This window comes from Coregonus clupeaformis, chromosome 2, assembly GCF_020615455.1.
Source record: "Coregonus clupeaformis isolate EN_2021a chromosome 2, ASM2061545v1, whole genome shotgun sequence".
NCBI lineage: Eukaryota > Metazoa > Chordata > Actinopteri > Salmoniformes > Salmonidae > Coregonus > Coregonus clupeaformis.
The window spans coordinates 23,995,401-24,012,655 of NC_059193.1; the positions used below are offsets into that span (position 1 = coordinate 23,995,401).

General features: G+C 47.5%; 1 protein-coding gene across 2 annotated transcripts; it reads left to right on the plus strand.

Annotated features, from left to right (window-relative positions):
* Positions 1 to 201: 201 nt before the first annotated feature.
* On the plus strand, positions 202 to 14,935 carry LOC121536531 (nocturnin). 2 transcript variants are annotated; one of them, XM_041843878.2, is made up of 3 exons: positions 202 to 589; positions 12,559 to 12,861; positions 13,660 to 14,935. In XM_041843878.2, the coding sequence occupies exons 1-3, from the start codon at positions 376 to 378 to the stop codon at positions 14,523 to 14,525; spliced, it is 1,383 nt and encodes a 460-aa protein (XP_041699812.1). In that variant the 5' UTR covers positions 202 to 375; the 3' UTR covers positions 14,526 to 14,935. The 2 variants fall into 2 exon arrangements, with proteins under 2 accessions (XP_041699812.1, XP_041699821.1); XM_041843887.2 differs by lacking the exon at positions 202 to 589 and adding an exon at positions 11,716 to 12,042.
* The last annotated feature ends 2,320 nt before the right edge of the window (positions 14,936 to 17,255 follow it).

Below are 17,255 nucleotides of genomic sequence, written 5' to 3' on the forward strand. Positions count from 1 at the left end.
AATGTGGTTTGATTAAGGGCATCTCTAAACCAATAATTACTACAGATATATTTGGATTGACAAGATTTTCCAGCATTTGTATTTATGGTTTTGACATCATTTTTCGTTATCCCCCCTCGAAATTGTAGTTCAAAGAACCCCTGAGAAATATGATAAAACTTCTGCCGGTTATACTTTGCTACTGATACAAACGTGAGAGAATGTTGTGTGCATAGAATGCTCTCGCTATTGGTATGTAAATGGTTGGAATTTGACAGGGCTGTCGAGTGTAGGGGCTGACTGAAGGAGGCTGTTACGGTAGGCGCCTCGCCGCTCTCTCGTTCACTGGTTGTACCAGAACCTTGGCGACTGATTGTACCAGAACCGGAGCGAGGCATGTATCCGGCTCGTCGGTGTTCGGTCCTTCACCGAGACTTGGCAGCATTTTGTCTTGCCTCCCTGGGGCCGGCAGCTAAGAAAGAGCCAGCTCCGAGGAGATTCTCCCTTCCGGCTTCACGGTACTGTCACACCGGAGGAGGAGACGGCAGAAGCGGCAAGCCACAGGTGAAATCACGCGGCTCATCGTCCGCGTCGGTGAGCTCTGGACCAGGTAGGCTTTTCCAGAGTTCAGGAGGCATCTTCTATTTTAGGCCAGCGTGTCTGAAACTCAGACCTGGGGACCCAAGGGATGCACGTTTTAGTTTTTGCCCTAGCACTACACAGCTGATTCAAATCATACAAGTTTGATGATGAGTTGATTATTTTAAGCTGTCAGGTGCTAGGGCCAAAACCAAAATGTGCACCCCTTGGGGTCCCCAGGACCGAGTTTAGGAAACGCAGCTCTAGGCCTTTCTGTTATGTAAAAAAAAAAAAAAGACAATTATATAATAACGTTATTCATGGATTCTGTTGAAATGATCTTATAAACCATATTGTTGCTCCTTTCACCATCGGAAACTTGTTTCATTATGTTCAATGAATGTCAAGGCCTTCCCTTGCTGACTGGATTCAGGTTTGTTTTCCAAGACATGTCCCTTCCATGCCCCATGTTAGTTCAAGGGCACCAAAGCCCTTAAAGCTCACACACATGGATTGACCATGCAGGAACAACATTAAGTAAGAACCATGCCACTGAGAGGCCCAGGGTTGACCTACTAGGCACCTCAAGGAGGAATAGCCAGGGAAGTAGGGGTGCTGAGGGTGTATGTATCACTGATCAAAAAGTTTGCCAGAACATTCTCATAAAAGGTCTGCAGCAGTCCCTGTACCCACCGTCGCCATGACATCGCCTGCAAGTATGATCAGGGATTTCTATTGGAGAAGCAATTTTAGCCTATCTTCATACTGTACTGTCTGGTTTAAGCCTAAACTTTCACCCCATGGTCTAGCTAGCCTAGAGGCTAGCCTACAGTGGGGAAAACAAGTATTTAGTCAGCCACCAATTGTGCAAGTTCTCCCACTTAAAAAGATGAGAGAGGCCTGTAATTTTCATCATAGGTACACGTCAACTATGACAGACAAAATGAGAAAAACAAATCCAGAAAATCACATTGTAGGATTTTTAATGAATTTATTAGCAAATTATGGTGGAAAATAAGTATTTGGTCAATAACAAAAGTTTCTCAATACTTTGTTATATACCCTTTGTTGGCAATGACACAGGTCAAACGTTTTCTGTAAGTCTTCACAAGGTTTTCACACACTGTTGCTGGTATTTTGGCCCATTCCTCCATGCAGATCTCCTCTAGAGCAGTGATGTTTTGGGGCTGTCGCTGGGCAACACAGACTTTCAACTCCCTCCAAAGATTTTCTATGGGGTTGAGATCTGGAGACTGGCTAGGCCACACCAGGACCTTGAAATGCTTCTTACGAAGCCACTCCTTCGTTGCCCGGGCGTTGTGTTTGGGATCATTGTCATGCTGAAAGACCCAGCCACGTTTCATCTTCAATGCCCTTGCTGATGGAAGGAGGTTTTCACTCAAAATCTCACGATACATGGCCCCATTCATTCTTTCCTTTACACGGATCAGTCGTCCTGGTCCCTTTGCAGAAAAACAGCCCCAAAGCATGATGTTTCCACCCCCATGCTTCACAGTAGGTATGGTGTTCTTTGGATTCAACTCAGCATTCTTTGTCCTCCAAACACGACGAGTTGAGTTTTTACCAAAAAGTTATATTTTGGTTTCATCTGACCATATGACATTCTCCCAATCCTCTTCTGGATCATCCAAATGCACTCTAGCAAACTTCAGACATTGCCTGGACATGTACTGGCTTAAGCAGGGGGACACGTCTGGCACTGCAGGATTTGAGTCCCTGGCGGCGTAGTGTGTTACTGATGGTAGGCTTTGTTACTTTGGTCCCAGCTCTCTGCAGGTCATTCACTAGGTCCCCCCGTGTGGTTCTGGGATTTTTGCTCACCGTTCTTGTGATCATTTTGACCCCACGGGGTGAGATCTTGCGCGTGGAGCCCCAGATCGAGGGAGATTATCAGTGGTCTTGTATGTCTTCCATTTCCTAATAATTGCTCCCACAGTTGATTTCTTCAAACCGAGCTGCTTACCTATTGCAGATTCAGTCTTCCCAGCCTGGTGCAGGTCTACAATTTTGTTTCTGGTGTCCTTTGACAGCTCTTTGGTCTTGGCCATAGTGGAGTTTGGAGTGTGACTGTTTGAGGTTGTGGACAGGTGTCTTTTATACTGATAACAAGTTCAAACAGGTGCCATTAATACAGGTAACGAGTGGAGGACAGAGGAGCCTCTTAAAGAAGAAGTTACAGGTCTGTGAGAGCCAGAAATCTTGCTTGTTTGTAGGTGACCAAATACTTATTTTCCACCATAATTTGCAAATAAATTCATTAAAAATCCTACAATGTGATTTTCAGGATTTATTTTCCTCAGTTCGTCTGTCATAGTTGACGTGTACCTATGATGAAATTTACAGGCCTCTCTCATCTTTTTTAAGTGGGAGAACTTGCACAATTGGTGGCTGACTAAATACTTTTCCCCCCCACTGTATAACCATTTACTGTAGTTTAAAAAAAGACTGGAGATACATTATGACTCTTATGCCATAGCATTCAAACACTCAGAGGTGTAAAGTACTTAAGTAAAAATACTTGGAATACTTTGGGGTATCTGTACTTTACTATTTATATTCTGGACAACTTTTACTTTTACTCCACTACATTCTTAAAGAAAATCATGTACTTTTTACTCCATAGACTTTCCCTGCCACCCAAAAGTACTTGTTACATTTTGAACGCTTAGCAGGACAGGAAAATGGTCCAACTCACACACTTATCAAGAGAACATCCCTGGTCATCCCTTCTGCCTCTGACTCACTAAACACAAATGCTTCTTTGTAAATTATTGAGAGTGTTGGAGTGTGCCCCTGGCTACCCGTAAGTAAGTAAGTAAATAAAAACCGTGCCGTCTGGTTTACTTAATATAAGGAATTTGAAATTATTTATACTTTTACTTTTGATACTTATGTATATTTAAAACCAAATACTTGTAGACTTTACTCAAGTATTATTTTACTGGGTGACTTTCACTTTTACTTGAATCATTTTCTATTAAGGTATCTTTACTTTTACTCAAGTATGACAGTTGGGTACTTTTTCCACCACTGCAAACACTCAGCAAAATGGCTCCAACACAGTAGGAGAAAGGTCAGACTCAGAGGTTAAAAAAGGTAACCTCACCACATAGCCTATAGAGGTTATGGCACCTTTTTTACTTCAGGCCTTAATTTTTCCTACCTGTGACCTCCTTTTCCTGCCTCGTTGAAATAGTGTTTCTGAGTCGTTACAGTCAAAGGTTAAAAGGTGAAGGCTGACTGAGGAGGAGCTATGAAGGCACAGATCAGAATCAGAGAGGGGTTGAGTTATTTTAGGTTTCGTAATGTCAGTAAAAGCAGGTCATGGTGATAGAAGCCCCTGTACCTCGCTGTATCCAGACAGCTAACAGTACACTGATCCATAGAGTGCGGCTAAGGGGGTTTCATAACTAGCTACGTTCACCCACTAATGGTAAATCCTCAGAGGAAGGAATGTGTTTTGTTTTAATTCCACTAGTGGATTAAACTATTATCTAATGACGAGGGGGGTAAAAAGGAAGAAACTAAAATAGCTTTATTTGTTTTTTCCCTTGGTGCACTGCCTGTTTTAATGAGATGAGGGTTGCATAACTGTGTTACGACTCAAGAGAAAGGTTTCCTTATTAAGAATGTGCACACACACACTCAGAAATACTCTGAAAGTGAGGCGGCCGGGCCAGGCAATTTTTCTGCTGTTCCCCCTCCCATTCATGGGCAGGAGTACTAGGGGCATTTGGGGTCAGTCCTCTGGCTGCCTCCCAACCCCAAAATGTATAAACCATCATCATTCAATGTATTCAAAATTAAGATTAGGAGAAGGATCTTTTTTCATTTCAATTTACCCGGATGACTAATCTCTTCCATGCTCCCATCCTTCATATGATAATTGCCTGGAGCAGTCATGTGATTGTCTCATTCAACGCGGATGTCACCCACATTCCTAAGGAGAGGTTCTGCTCTCCAGTTGAAATGTAGGCCTGTAGATAGATGTGCTGTGCTGTGCTGTTGTAACATATGTATATCATACTCTCCTTGTGTTGTGTTTTCTCTTAATAAATCACATCAGCCAGTGGTCCCAGTTGAGCATAATTTATTTATGTTGTTAAATGGGAAACAGCACGTTAGTTGTGCAGAGCTTAACGATATTGATGGCTGTCGATGGCAAAATCCCTTGCATCACATTTTCATACTGGGAAAACAAAATACAAAAATACTATACAAAATATAACATGTGTAAATACCTGTTGTTAAATGGGAAACAGCACGTTAGTGCAGAGCTTAACGATATTGATGGCTGTCGATGGCAAAATCTGTAACATGAAGGCAACTGTGTTAGCAGTGGGCTCATGTGACCATTACGTCGGTGTATGCTAGCTAACACACTTATCTACAGCAATCATATGCCAAAGCACATCCCAGAAAGCCCCTCAATCCCTAACAGGTATCATATACCCACACATGTATGAATCAGTAATGTACAGCAACCTTGTACACATTGTAAAATATAAAACAGTATTCAGAACATGACCTACCCCTTGCATCACATTTTCATACTGGGAAGACCTGACGTTCACGATCTCCCTCTAGCTGCAAGCGGGGCCAATCACAACACGCCTTATTGTCATCAGAGTTGAACCAACCAAAAAGAATGCTTGAACATTAAATACACATTTCTTTAGAGGCAAGTGGAAACATAACCAACCCTGTTACACTGTCAATGCAGTTTTTTTTATGGAGAACAACTGATTTAGTTCTACAGAATAAATGAGTAGGCTGTCACGATCGTCGTATGGAGTAGACCAATGCGCAGCATTAGTTGCGAACATACTTCTTTATTTAAGTGAAAGCACGAACAAAACAAGAAAACGATAACGTGACAGTCAACGGTCAAACACAAACCAACTCGAACAAGATCCCACAAAACACAAAGGGCAAACAGACAGTTTAAATATGGCTCCCAATCAGAGACAACCAGCCACAGCTGACACTCGTTGCCTCTGATTGGGAGTCACTCTGGCCAACATAGAAACAGCACAACTAGAACTCCCGACATAGAAATACGACACATAGAATGACCACACCCTGGCTCAACATATAGAGTCCCAGAGCCCGGATGTGACAGTACCCCCCCCTAAAGGCGCGGACTGCGACCGCGCCTCAACTAGAACCAAACAGGGGAGGGCTGGGTGGGCATTCCTCCTCGGCGGCGGTTCTGGCTCCGGGCTTGCCCACCACCCTCCAATAATCCCCCCATAGCGCCCCTGGTCCGGTCTGGCCCCGCTGGCTGGAGCTGAACTGGACATCGTAGGAGCGGGTAGCTTCAGCTCCGTTGTGGAGCAGCTGACCGGTACCTGATCAGGCACCGGTGACCCAGGCATGGGTTGTGCCGGACTGACGACGCGCACCCCTAGCTTGGTGCGTGGAGCTGGAACGGACCGGACCGGGCTGACGATACGCACCCCTGGCTTGGTGCGTAGAGCAGGAACGGTCCTTACCAGACTGACGACTCGCACCCCTGGCTTGGTGCGTGGAGCAGCAACGGGCCTTACCAGGCGTACGACTCGCACCCCTGGCTTGGTGCGAGTAGCAGGAACGGGCTGGACCAGGCTGACGACTCGCACCCCTGGCTTGGTGCGTGGAGCCGGAACGGGCTTTACCGGGCTGACGACTCGCACCCCTGGCTTGGTGCGAGTGGCAGGAACAGGCCGGGCCGGGCTGGCGACGCACACCGTAGGTTTGGTGCGAAGAGCAGGAACAGGCCGGGCCGGGCTGGCGACGCGCACCGTAGGCTTGGTGCGAGTGGCAGGAACAGGCCGGGCCGGGCTGGCGACGCGCACCGTAGGCTTGGTGCGAGTGGCAGGAACAGGCCGGACCGGGCTGGCGACGCGCACCGTAGGCTTGGTGCGAGGGGCAGGAACAGGCCGGGCCGGGCTGGCGACGCACACCGTAGGCTTGGTGCGAGGGGCAGGAACAGGCCGGGCCGGGCTGGCGACGCGCACCGTACACTTGGTGCGAGGAGCAGGAACAGGCCGGGCCGGGCTGGCGACGTGCACCGTAGGCTTGGTGCGAGTGGCAGGAACAGGCCGGGCCGGGCTGGCGACACGCACCGTAGGCTTGGTGCGAGGGGCAGGAACAGGCCGGGCCGGGCTGGCGACGCGCACCGTAGGCTTGGTGCGAGAGGCAGGAACAGGCCGGGCTGGCGACGCGCACCGTACACTTGGTGCGAGGGGCAGGAACAGGCCGGGCCGGGCTGGCGACGCGCACCGTACACTTGGTGCGAGGGGCAGGAACAGGCCGGACCGTACTGGGGACACACATCACTGGCTCTACACCGGGATCTGGAACGGGCCGGACCGGACTGGTAACACACCCCAGTACCTCTCGCCGTGCCTCTACACCTTCCTTCCCTTCCTTGACCAGTGACCCCCGTAACCTGGTGGCCTTCTGAATTCGCCCCTTGTCTGCCTCCGTCAGCCCCGTCGTCCATGCCCTGTGCCCCCCCAAAAAATTTTTTGGGGGTTGCCTCTCGTCCGTCCGACGACGACACTGATTACGCCGTTGCTCCTCTCTCCGTCGCGCCTCTACCGTCTCACTCCATGGCCGGCGATCCATCCCGGCCAGGATTTCCTCCCAGGTCCAGGACCCCTGCCCGTCCAAGATCTGCTCCCACGTCCAGACTGCCTGCTCCTGGACACGCTGCTTGGTCCTGGTATGGTGGGATCTTCTGTCACGATCGTCGTATGGAGTAGACCAATGCGCAGCGTTAGTTGCGAACATACTTCTTTATTTAAGTGAAAGCACGAACAAAACAAGAAAACGATAACGTGACAGTCAACGGTCAAACACAAACCAACTCGAACAAGATCCCACAAAACACAAAGGGCAAACAGACAGTTTAAATATGGCTCCCAATCAGAGACAACCAGCCACAGCTGACACTCGTTGCCTCTGATTGGGAGTCACTCTGGCCAACATAGAAACAGCACAACTAGAACTCCCGACATAGAAATACGACACATAGAATGACCACACCCTGGCTCAACATATAGAGTCCCAGAGCCCGGATGTGACATAGGCCTACATACCGATTTATTGAAACTGTTTCCTTCATCTCTTTGCTTTTGTACTCTAGGGAGATGGGAAGTAAAGTAAGTATAGCTGACTGCACAGATAAAATCATGTTCTTCCGTAGTTGAATAACATGAGTCAGAAACAAAATGGCCACTCCACTGGCGTTACCAGCTACAGTATCTTTAACCTTATGTTTGGGAAACACCAACACTCGGATGCAACATACCATACAGTGCATTCGGAAAGTATTCAGACCCCTTCACTTTTTCCACATTTTGTTACGTTACAGCCTTATCCTAAAATGTATTACATGTTTTTTTCTCTCTCTCATCAATCTACACACAATACCCCATAATGACAATGCAAAAACAGGTTTTTTGAAATGTTTGCAAATGTATTAAAAATAACAAACTGAAATATCACATAAGTATTCAGACCCTTTACTCAGTACTTTGTTGAATCACCTTTGGCAGCGATAACAGCCTCAAGTCTTTTTGGGTATGGCGCTACAAGCTTGGCACACATGTATTTGGGGAGTTTCTCCCAATCATCTCTGCAGATCCTTTCAAGCTCTGTCAGGTTGTATGGGGAGAGTCGCAGCACAGCTATTTTCAGGTCTCTCCAGAGATGTTCGAACAGGTTTAAGTCCAGGCTCTGGCTGGGCCACTCAACAACTTTCAGAGACTTTACCCGAAGCCACACCTGCATTGTCTTGGCTACGTGCTTAGGGTTGTTGTCCTGTTGGAAGGTGAATCTTCGCCTCAGTCTGAGGTCCTGAGCGCTCTGGAGCAGGTTTTCATCAAGGATCGCTCTGTACTTTGCTCCATTCATCTTTCCTTCTATCCTGACTAGTCTCCCAGTCCCTGCCGCTGAAAAACATCCCCACAGCATGATGCTGCCACCACCATGCGTCACCGTAGGGATGGTATTGGCCAGGTGATGAGCGGTGCCTAGTTTCCTCCAGACATGAGGCTTGGCATTCAGGCCAAAGAGTTCAATCTTGATTTCATGTCATGTGCCTTTTACTGAGGAGTGGCTTCCATCTGGCCACTCTACCATAGAGGCCTGATTGGCGGAGTGCTGCAGAGATAGTTGTCCTTCTGGAAGGTTCTCCCATCTCCAAAGAGGAACTCTGGAGCTCTGTCAGAGTGACAAACAGGTTCTTGTTCAACTCCCTGACCAAGGCCCTTCTCCCCCAATTGCTCTGTTTGGCCGGGCGGCCAGCTCTAGGAAGAGTCTTGGTGGTTTCAAACTTCTTCCATTTAAGAATGATGGAGGCCACTGTGTTCTTGCAGAAATGTTTTGGTACCCTTCCCCAGATCTGTGCCTCGACACAATTCTTTCTCGGGAGATCTACGGACAATTCCTTTGACCTCATTACTTGGTTTTTGCTCTGACATGCACTGTCAACTGTGGGACCTTATATAGACAGTTGTGTGCCTTTCCAAATCATGTCCAATCAATTGAATTTACCACAGGTGGACTCCAATCACGTTGTAGAAACATCTCAAGGATGATCAATGGAAACAGGATGCAGCTGAGCTCAATTTTGAGTCTCATAGCAAAGGGTCTGAATACTTATGTAAATAAGGTATTACTGTTTTATAGAGAGAAACAGAGAGGAGGAGCGAGAGTGAGACAAAGAGGGAGTGCTCTATGTAGCGCCATGGAGACAGCCTGGACACTGGGATTTGAATAGGAGGGCTGTGTGTGTGTGCGCGGACAATATTTAAGAGAGCTCTTAGAATAGTCGTTAGAGGATGTGAAGATGTCATGTGTTCGAGATTTTATCACGTCTGAAAGGTGTCTATGTAAATAAAGATGGTTTGAAAGACATCGCCCCGTAGCACTAACTTCTGTCATCATTAAGTACTTTGAGAGGCTAGTTAAGGATCATATCACCTCCACCTTACCTGATACCCTAGATCCACCTCAATTTGCATACCGCCCCAATAGATCCACAGACGATGCAATCGGCATCGCACTGCACATGGCCCTATCCCATCTGGACAAGAGGAATACATATGTAAGAATGCTGTTCATTGACTACAGCTCAGCCTTCAACACCATAGTACTCTCCAAGCTCATCATTAAGCTTGGGGCCCTGGGTCTGAATGCTGCCCCGTGCAACTGGGTCCTGGACTTCCTGACGGGCCGCCCCCAGGTGGTGAAGGTAGGAAACAACATCTCCACTACGCTGATCCTCAACACAGGGGCCCCACAAGGGTGCCTGCTCAGCCCCCTCCTGTACCCCCTGTTTACCCATGACTGCGTGGCCATGCACATCTCCAACTCAATCATCAAGTTTGTAGACGACAATAGTATTAGGCCTGATTACCAACAATGACGAGACAGCCTACAGGGAGGAGGTGAGGGCCCTGGCAGAGTGGTGCCAGGAAAATAGCCTCTCCCTCAACGTCAACAAAATGAAGGAGCTGATGGTGGACTTCAGTAGACAGCAGAGGGAGCACGCCCCCATCCACATCGACGGGGCCGCAGTGGAGAAGGTGAAAAGCTTCAAGTTCCTCGGCTGTACATCACTGACAATCTGAAATGGTCCACTCACACAGACAGTGTGGTGAAGAAGAAATGTGTCTTGGCCCCTAAGACCCTCACAAACTTTTACAGATGCACCATTGAGAGCATCCTGTCGGGCTGTATCACCGCCTGGTATGGCATCTGCACCGCCCGCAACCGCAGGGCTCTCTAGAAGGTGGTGCGGTCTGCCCAACGCGGCACCGGGGGCACACTGCCTGCCCTCCAGCACCCGATGTCACAGGAAGGCCAAAAATATCATCAAGGACATCAACCACCTGAGCCACGGCCTGTTCACCAAGCTATCATCCAGATGGTGAGGTCAGTACAGGTGCATCAAAGCTGGGGCCGAGAGACAGAAGCTTTTTTTCAATCTCAAGGCCGTCAGACTGTTAAATAGCCATCACTAGCCGGCCTCCAACCAGTACCTTGCCCTGAACTTAGTCATTGTCACTAGCCGGCTACCCCCCGGTTACTCAACCCTGCACCTTAGAGGCTGCTGCCCTATGTACATAGACATGGAAATCACTGGTCACTTTAATAATGTTCACATACTGTTTTACTCATTCCACATGCATATACTGTATTCTAGTCAATGCCATCCTATTCAACTATTGTTGTATATATACTATTCTATCCTACGTATTCTACAGATATACTAAATATTCTATCCACAAACTGTCCATAATGTCTATACATCCCACCCACCCGGATTCTGACATTGCTCGTCCTAATATTTTATAGATTTCTTAATTCCATTCTTTTTCTTTAGATTTGTGTGTATTGTTGTGAATTGTTTGATATTACTGCACTGTTGGAGCTAGGAACACAAGCATTTCGCTACACCCACAATAACATCTGTTAAATATGTGTATGTGACCAATAACATGTGATTTGATGAGGAGAATAAGTAATAACTCCAGAATGGAAACTGGAGCCCCACTAGAGGTCAGTAGATGGTAGCAAATAAATACTGTGCTCCTCTCTTCCTCTTCCCTCTCTCTGGATTGGTTTATAGTGTGTAAACATGAACCTGCATTGGAACACTGTCCTGGGTATTGAGGAACTCACCTACCCTTGCCCCCTACACTCTAAACCTGTTTGTGTGTGTGCGCATGCGACTCGAGTGTGTGTTTACTGTCCACCTCCCACTCCCCTGTGGGTTTTTCAAGTGTCCAGATACATCTGTCTGTCAGCTCCACCTGACTAGCGGTGAAACCCTCACTGTCACTGCCACTTATGACTAGCAATGATGACGACCTCATATCCCCCCCTTCCTTTCTTCCCTCTCCCCCTCTACTATAGTCAGTCTCAGACAGGCTTACTGGGGCGGTGCACAATTGGCCCAGCGTCGTCCAGGGTAGGGGAGGGAATGGCTGGCAGGGATGTAGCTCAGTTGGTAGAGCATGGTGTTTGCAACGCCAGGGTTGTGGGTTCGATTCCCACAGGAGGCCAGTATGAAAAAAATTAAAAAGAACTACTACACTCACTAACTGTAAGTCGCTCTGGATAAGAGCGTCTGCAAGACTTTTTTTTAAATGTAAACAGTCACACTGTCACCAGCTGGAATGGCACAGAAACAGAGAGAGAGACTGAGACCGAGAGAGGGAGAGAGACTGGGGAAGATAGACTTGGAGAGAACTGAAAGCAGCAGAGAACTGAAGTGGGAGGAGTCAGATTGTCCGACTTGAGTGAGAGAGAAAATCAGAAGACCCTGAAGGAGAAAGACAGTGAAGGAGATCATCAAATAGAATAGAGCTAGAGAGTAGTGCTGTTTTTCTCAGACCGATAGACAAGACTAAACAGTGGTGAGGATCACTAAACCACACGGACATATTCTCAGGATGGAGATGATGGGTAAGACCACATATGTATGTCTCTCTTTAGATCCAGTCTCTGTCTACTCTCTATCTATTCTCTTTCTAGCTACTCTCTCACAAAATGGCTTCCAAGGAACGCAGAGGATGAGTTAGAGCCTGACTGTTGTCGAGAGGGTGTGTCCTATGAAATTGCTAGCCTTTTTAATCGGTGGACATTTATTGTGGTAAACGGAGCAAAATAATGTATCGCGGTTGACTTGTCAACCTAAGAGCATTCCATGCTACACTGAGTGGTTACAGATGATCTATTTAGTCGGATTCGGACATGGACATGGTCTTTCATGTGAGAGCCTGAGAGACATCTGCCCCACCGACAGTCTCTGCTGACTGCTGGGTAACTTGACAGGAGCGAACAGGATTACTCTCTGCACTCATGTTTCACAATGTCTCATAAGCTGTCTGGTGAGTTTGTGGGCGTAGACGTGACCATGCACGCACACCATTTGTGTACAGTGTTTTGTATCTCTCTAATATGTTGTCTCTGTGTCCCCAGTGTGTCCGATGGGCAGCAGCAGGCTGTTTGGTACCCTGGCCCAGACCCTGAGCAGTGCTCCCCTGGTCCAGCAGGACTACTACCCAGAGCACCAGGACCCAGACCAGGACCCAGAGGGCCTGGAGCAGGCCAACCCAGACCAGCTGCTCAGAGAGTGTGAGGAAGCCCTCCAGAACCGGCCGGCCCGGCCACACAGGGACCTGGTCTACATTGCAGACCCAACACACCAGCACCAATACAGGAACCATGAGCAGCAGAACACACCACCAATACGGGTCATGACGTGGAACATCCTAGCTCAAGGTACATAGACCTCTATAGATGATAGAGTACTACAGATTACAGAAGACCACAAGAGCATCTGTATGTCTGAGTGGACAAAACATTAGGACCACCTTCCTTATATTGAGTTGCACCCCCTTTTGCCCTCAAAACAGCCTCAATTTGTCGGGGCGTGGACTCTACAAGGTGTCGAAAGCGTTCCACAGGGATGCCGGCCCATGTTGACTCCAATGCTTCCCACAGTTGTGTCAAGTTGGCTGGATGTCCTTTGGGTGGTGGACCATTCTTGACACATACAGGAAACTGTTGAGCGTAAAAAACGAAGAGTTGCAGTTCTTGACACACTTATAAAATCCTTCTTTAACCTGTCTCCTCCCCTTCATCTACACTGATTGAAGTGGAATTTACAAGTGACATCAATAAGGGATCATAGCTTTCACCTGGATTCACCCGGTCAGTTTATGCCATGGAAAGAGCAGGTGTTCCTAATGTTTTGTACACTCAGTGTATATCCAAGACTTGGTCTCAAGACTGCAGACCGTGATACTGCTCAAAGTGTTCACGATCAGAAATGGGGAGAACTGTACATAGTATACGTTATGTCTACTCTGGTAATGTCAGCTAACTACATTTACACATTACATTTCAGTCATTTAGCAGACGCTCTTATCCAGAGCGACTTACAGTGGTGAGTGCATACATTTTCTTAGTTTTTGTACTGGTCCCCAATGGAAATCGAACCCACAAACCTGCCGTTGCAAGCGCCATGCTCTACAACTGAGCAAACTGGACCCTGCTAACTGCCCTCTCTCCTCTCAGCTCTAGGGGAGGGTAAAGACGTCTTTGTGCGCTGTCCTCAGGAGGCTCTGATCTGGGCTGAGCGGAAGTACCTGATCCTGGAGCAGATCCTCACTTACCGCCCTGACATCCTGTGTCTCCAGGAAGTGGACCACTACTACGACACCTTCCAGCCCATCCTGGCCAGCCTGGGCTACCACAGCACCTTCCTGTCCAAGCCCTGGTCCCCCTGCCTGGACGTGGCCAGCAACAACGGCCCTGACGGCTGTGCTCTCTTCTACCGCCGCGCCCGCTTCAGCCTCCTCTCTACCTCCCACCTGCGCCTCTCCGCCATGATGCTGCCTACCAACCAGGTGGCCATCGTGCAAACGCTGCGTTGCCAGGAGACGGGCCAGAGGCTGTGCGTGGCCGTGACCCACCTGAAGGCGAGGAGCGGCTGGGAGAGGCTGAGGGGTGCCCAGGGGGCTGACCTGCTGCAGAGCCTGAAGGCTATCACCTCGGGGCCGGCTGGGTCTGACCCAGTCAGTAGGGGAGCTGGGGGAGGGAATGGGACAGAGGGGGTGCCTCTGATAGTGTGTGGGGACTTTAACGCTGAGCCCTCGGAGGACGTATACAAGCGTTTTATCTCCTCCCCCCTGGGTCTGGGCTCAGCCTATAAGCTGCTGAGTGCAGACGGGCAGACAGAGCCAGCCTTCACTACCTGGAAGATCCGTCCCTCAGGGGAGAGCTGCAGTACCCTGGACTACATCTGGTACTCTCACGATGCTTTCACTGTTAACACCCTGCTGGACATACCCACTGAGGAAGAGATAGGACCTGACCGCCTGCCCTCGTACCACTACCCCTCCGACCACCTATCACTGCTCTGTGATGTCAGCTTCAGGTAGCAACCCCATAGGCTGATGTAGGCTGCCAATCACAGAGGTATCAGCCAATAGGGCCACAGTTCAGGACAATGCAGGAAAAGTGACTGGATGGGTGTGTGATACTAGAGAACTAAATGCTTATTTCACTTGACCTGGTGGTGAGATTAGATTTTAGACTTTCGACACCAGGGAGTAGTTCTTTTTTTAATATATACAAACCAGCACTTGCAGAAACATACTTTTTTCCCCTGGAGGTAGTTTTCTGGCACAGGTGTGACGTTATCCCTCTTGATTATTTATCTTAATGTAAAGGTGAAAACTGAAGAATAGGATAATATCAATACTGTGGAGAATAACGTAACTCTGCTATTTTCAGTGCTGTGGCAGCTAGATTGCCAATGAGCATGGAATAAATAAAATACATTCTGACACCTTGTTTTAGATTTTTCTTAATGTCTTGTTTATTTATTTTAGTGTTTGATACTTTGTGTAGTTAGTTATGTTAATAACTGAAGTATCATGTTCGCCCAGGCTGAATAAATGCTTGAGCACCAACATTCAGTCAAATGTCAGTCAAACATTCAGTCAAATGACTTTTGGGAATAAATGCTCACGCCTCACTTCTAAAGCCTTTGGTTGGCCATTTAGTCTATAGAATAGTGCCTATCAGCAACACTGCCATGTAGTGTAGACCAGGGGTTCTCAAGGGCTGCGTTTAGTCAGGCAGCCCAATTCTGAGATTTTATCCACTAATTGGTATTTTGACCAATCACATCAGATCTTTTCGCATCAGCTCTTTTTCAGAGCTGATCTGGTTGGTCAAAATACCAATTAGTGAAAAGATCAGAATTGGTCTACCTGTCTAAACGCAGCCAAAGTGGGGTCCTGCAGGGCAGATACGTTTTTAATGAATATTACTCAACAGGTTAAACAAATTTTGTTTCGTGGAATAAATTCAGTGTAATACAATAAAATGTAATCTATAATTTATGTTCTTGCCGCGTTCATTTGGTAGTCGAAACTCAAATGTCCGAATTGCTAACTGGATGAACGCCGCACGTGTTTAACTACAACCAGTTAGCAAGTCGGAATTGTCAGTTTACTAGTTCCAACTAGCATGTGAACACTGCAATAACCCTGGGCAACATGGGCCTGCGAGACTCACAGGGATATTGGTATCCACAGTACTCCACACGTCATGTACGAGTGGCGCAGTGGTCTAAGGCACTATATTGCAGTGCTAGCTGTGCCACTAGAGATCCTGGTTCGAATCCAGGCTCTGTCGTAGCCGGCCGCGACCGGGAGACCCATGGGGCGGCGCACAATTGGCCCAGCGTCGTCCAGGATAGGGGAGAGAATGGCCGGCAGGGATGTAGCTCAGTTGGTTGAGCATGGCGTTTGCAACGCCAGGGTTGTGGGTTCAATTCCCACGGGGGGCCAGTAAAAAAATAAAAAAATAAAAAAATATTGATATATATAAAAAATGAATAACGTATGCACTCACTAACTATAAGTCGCTCTGGATAAGAGCGTCTGCTAAATGACTAAAATGTAAAATGTATTCCCCCAAAATAAATGCAGTGTAATTTAAGCTTTAAAACTGACTCATTGAAAAGTTTAGAATTGCAGGATATTGGTGTTTAAAACTGCAACAAATCTCTGCCCCATGACAATGTGTAGAATTAAAGGAATTTAGCATGGAAAATTTTTTACTTTTAAACTCGGACAAAACAGAGATGCTTGTACTAGGTCCCAAGAAACAAAGAGATCTTCTGTTAAATCTGACAATTCATCTTGATGGTTGTAAAGTCGTCTCAAATAAAACTGTGAAGGACCTAGGCGTTACTCTTGACCCTGATCTCTCTTTTGACGAACATATCAAGACTGTTTCAAGGACAGCTTTTTTCCATCTACGTAACATTGCAAAAATCAGAAATTTTCTGTCCAAAAATGATGCAGAAAAATTAATCCATGCATTTGTTACTTCTAGATTAGACTACTGCAATGCTCTATTTTCCGCTATTCCGGATAAAGCACTAAATAAACTTCAGTTAGTGCTAAATACGGCTGCTAGAATCCTGACTAGAACCAAGAAATTTGATCATATTACTCCAGTGCTAGCTTCCCTACACTGGCTTCCTGTTAAGGCAAGGGCTGATTTCAAGGTTTTACTGTTAACCTATAAAGCGTTACATGGGCTTGCTCCTACCTATCTTTCCGAGTTGGTCCTGCCGTACATGCCAATACGTACGCTACGGTCACAAGCGCAGGCCTCCTAATTGTCCCTAGAATTTCTAAGCAAACAGCGGGAGGCAGGGGCTTTCTCCTATAGATCTCCATTTTTATGGAACAGTCTGCCTACCCATGTGAGAGAGACGCAGACTCGGTCTCAACCTTTAAGTCTTTACTGAAGACTTATCTCTTCAGTAGGTCATATGATTGAGTGTAGTCTGGCCCAGGAGTGTGAAGGTGAACGGAAAGGCTGGAGCAACGAACAGCCCTTGCTGTCTCTGCCGGGCCGGTTCCCCTCTCACTGGGGTTCTCTGCCTCTAACCCTGTTGCAGGGGCTGAGTCACTGGCTTGCTGGTGCTCTTTCATGCCGTCCCTGGAGGGGTGCGTCACTTGAGTGGGTTGAGTTACTGACGTGATCTTCCTGTCTGCGTTGGCGCCCCCCTTGGTTTGTGCTGTGGTGGGAGACCTCTGTGGGCTATACTCGGCCTTGTCTCAGGATTGTAAGTTGGTGGTTGGGGA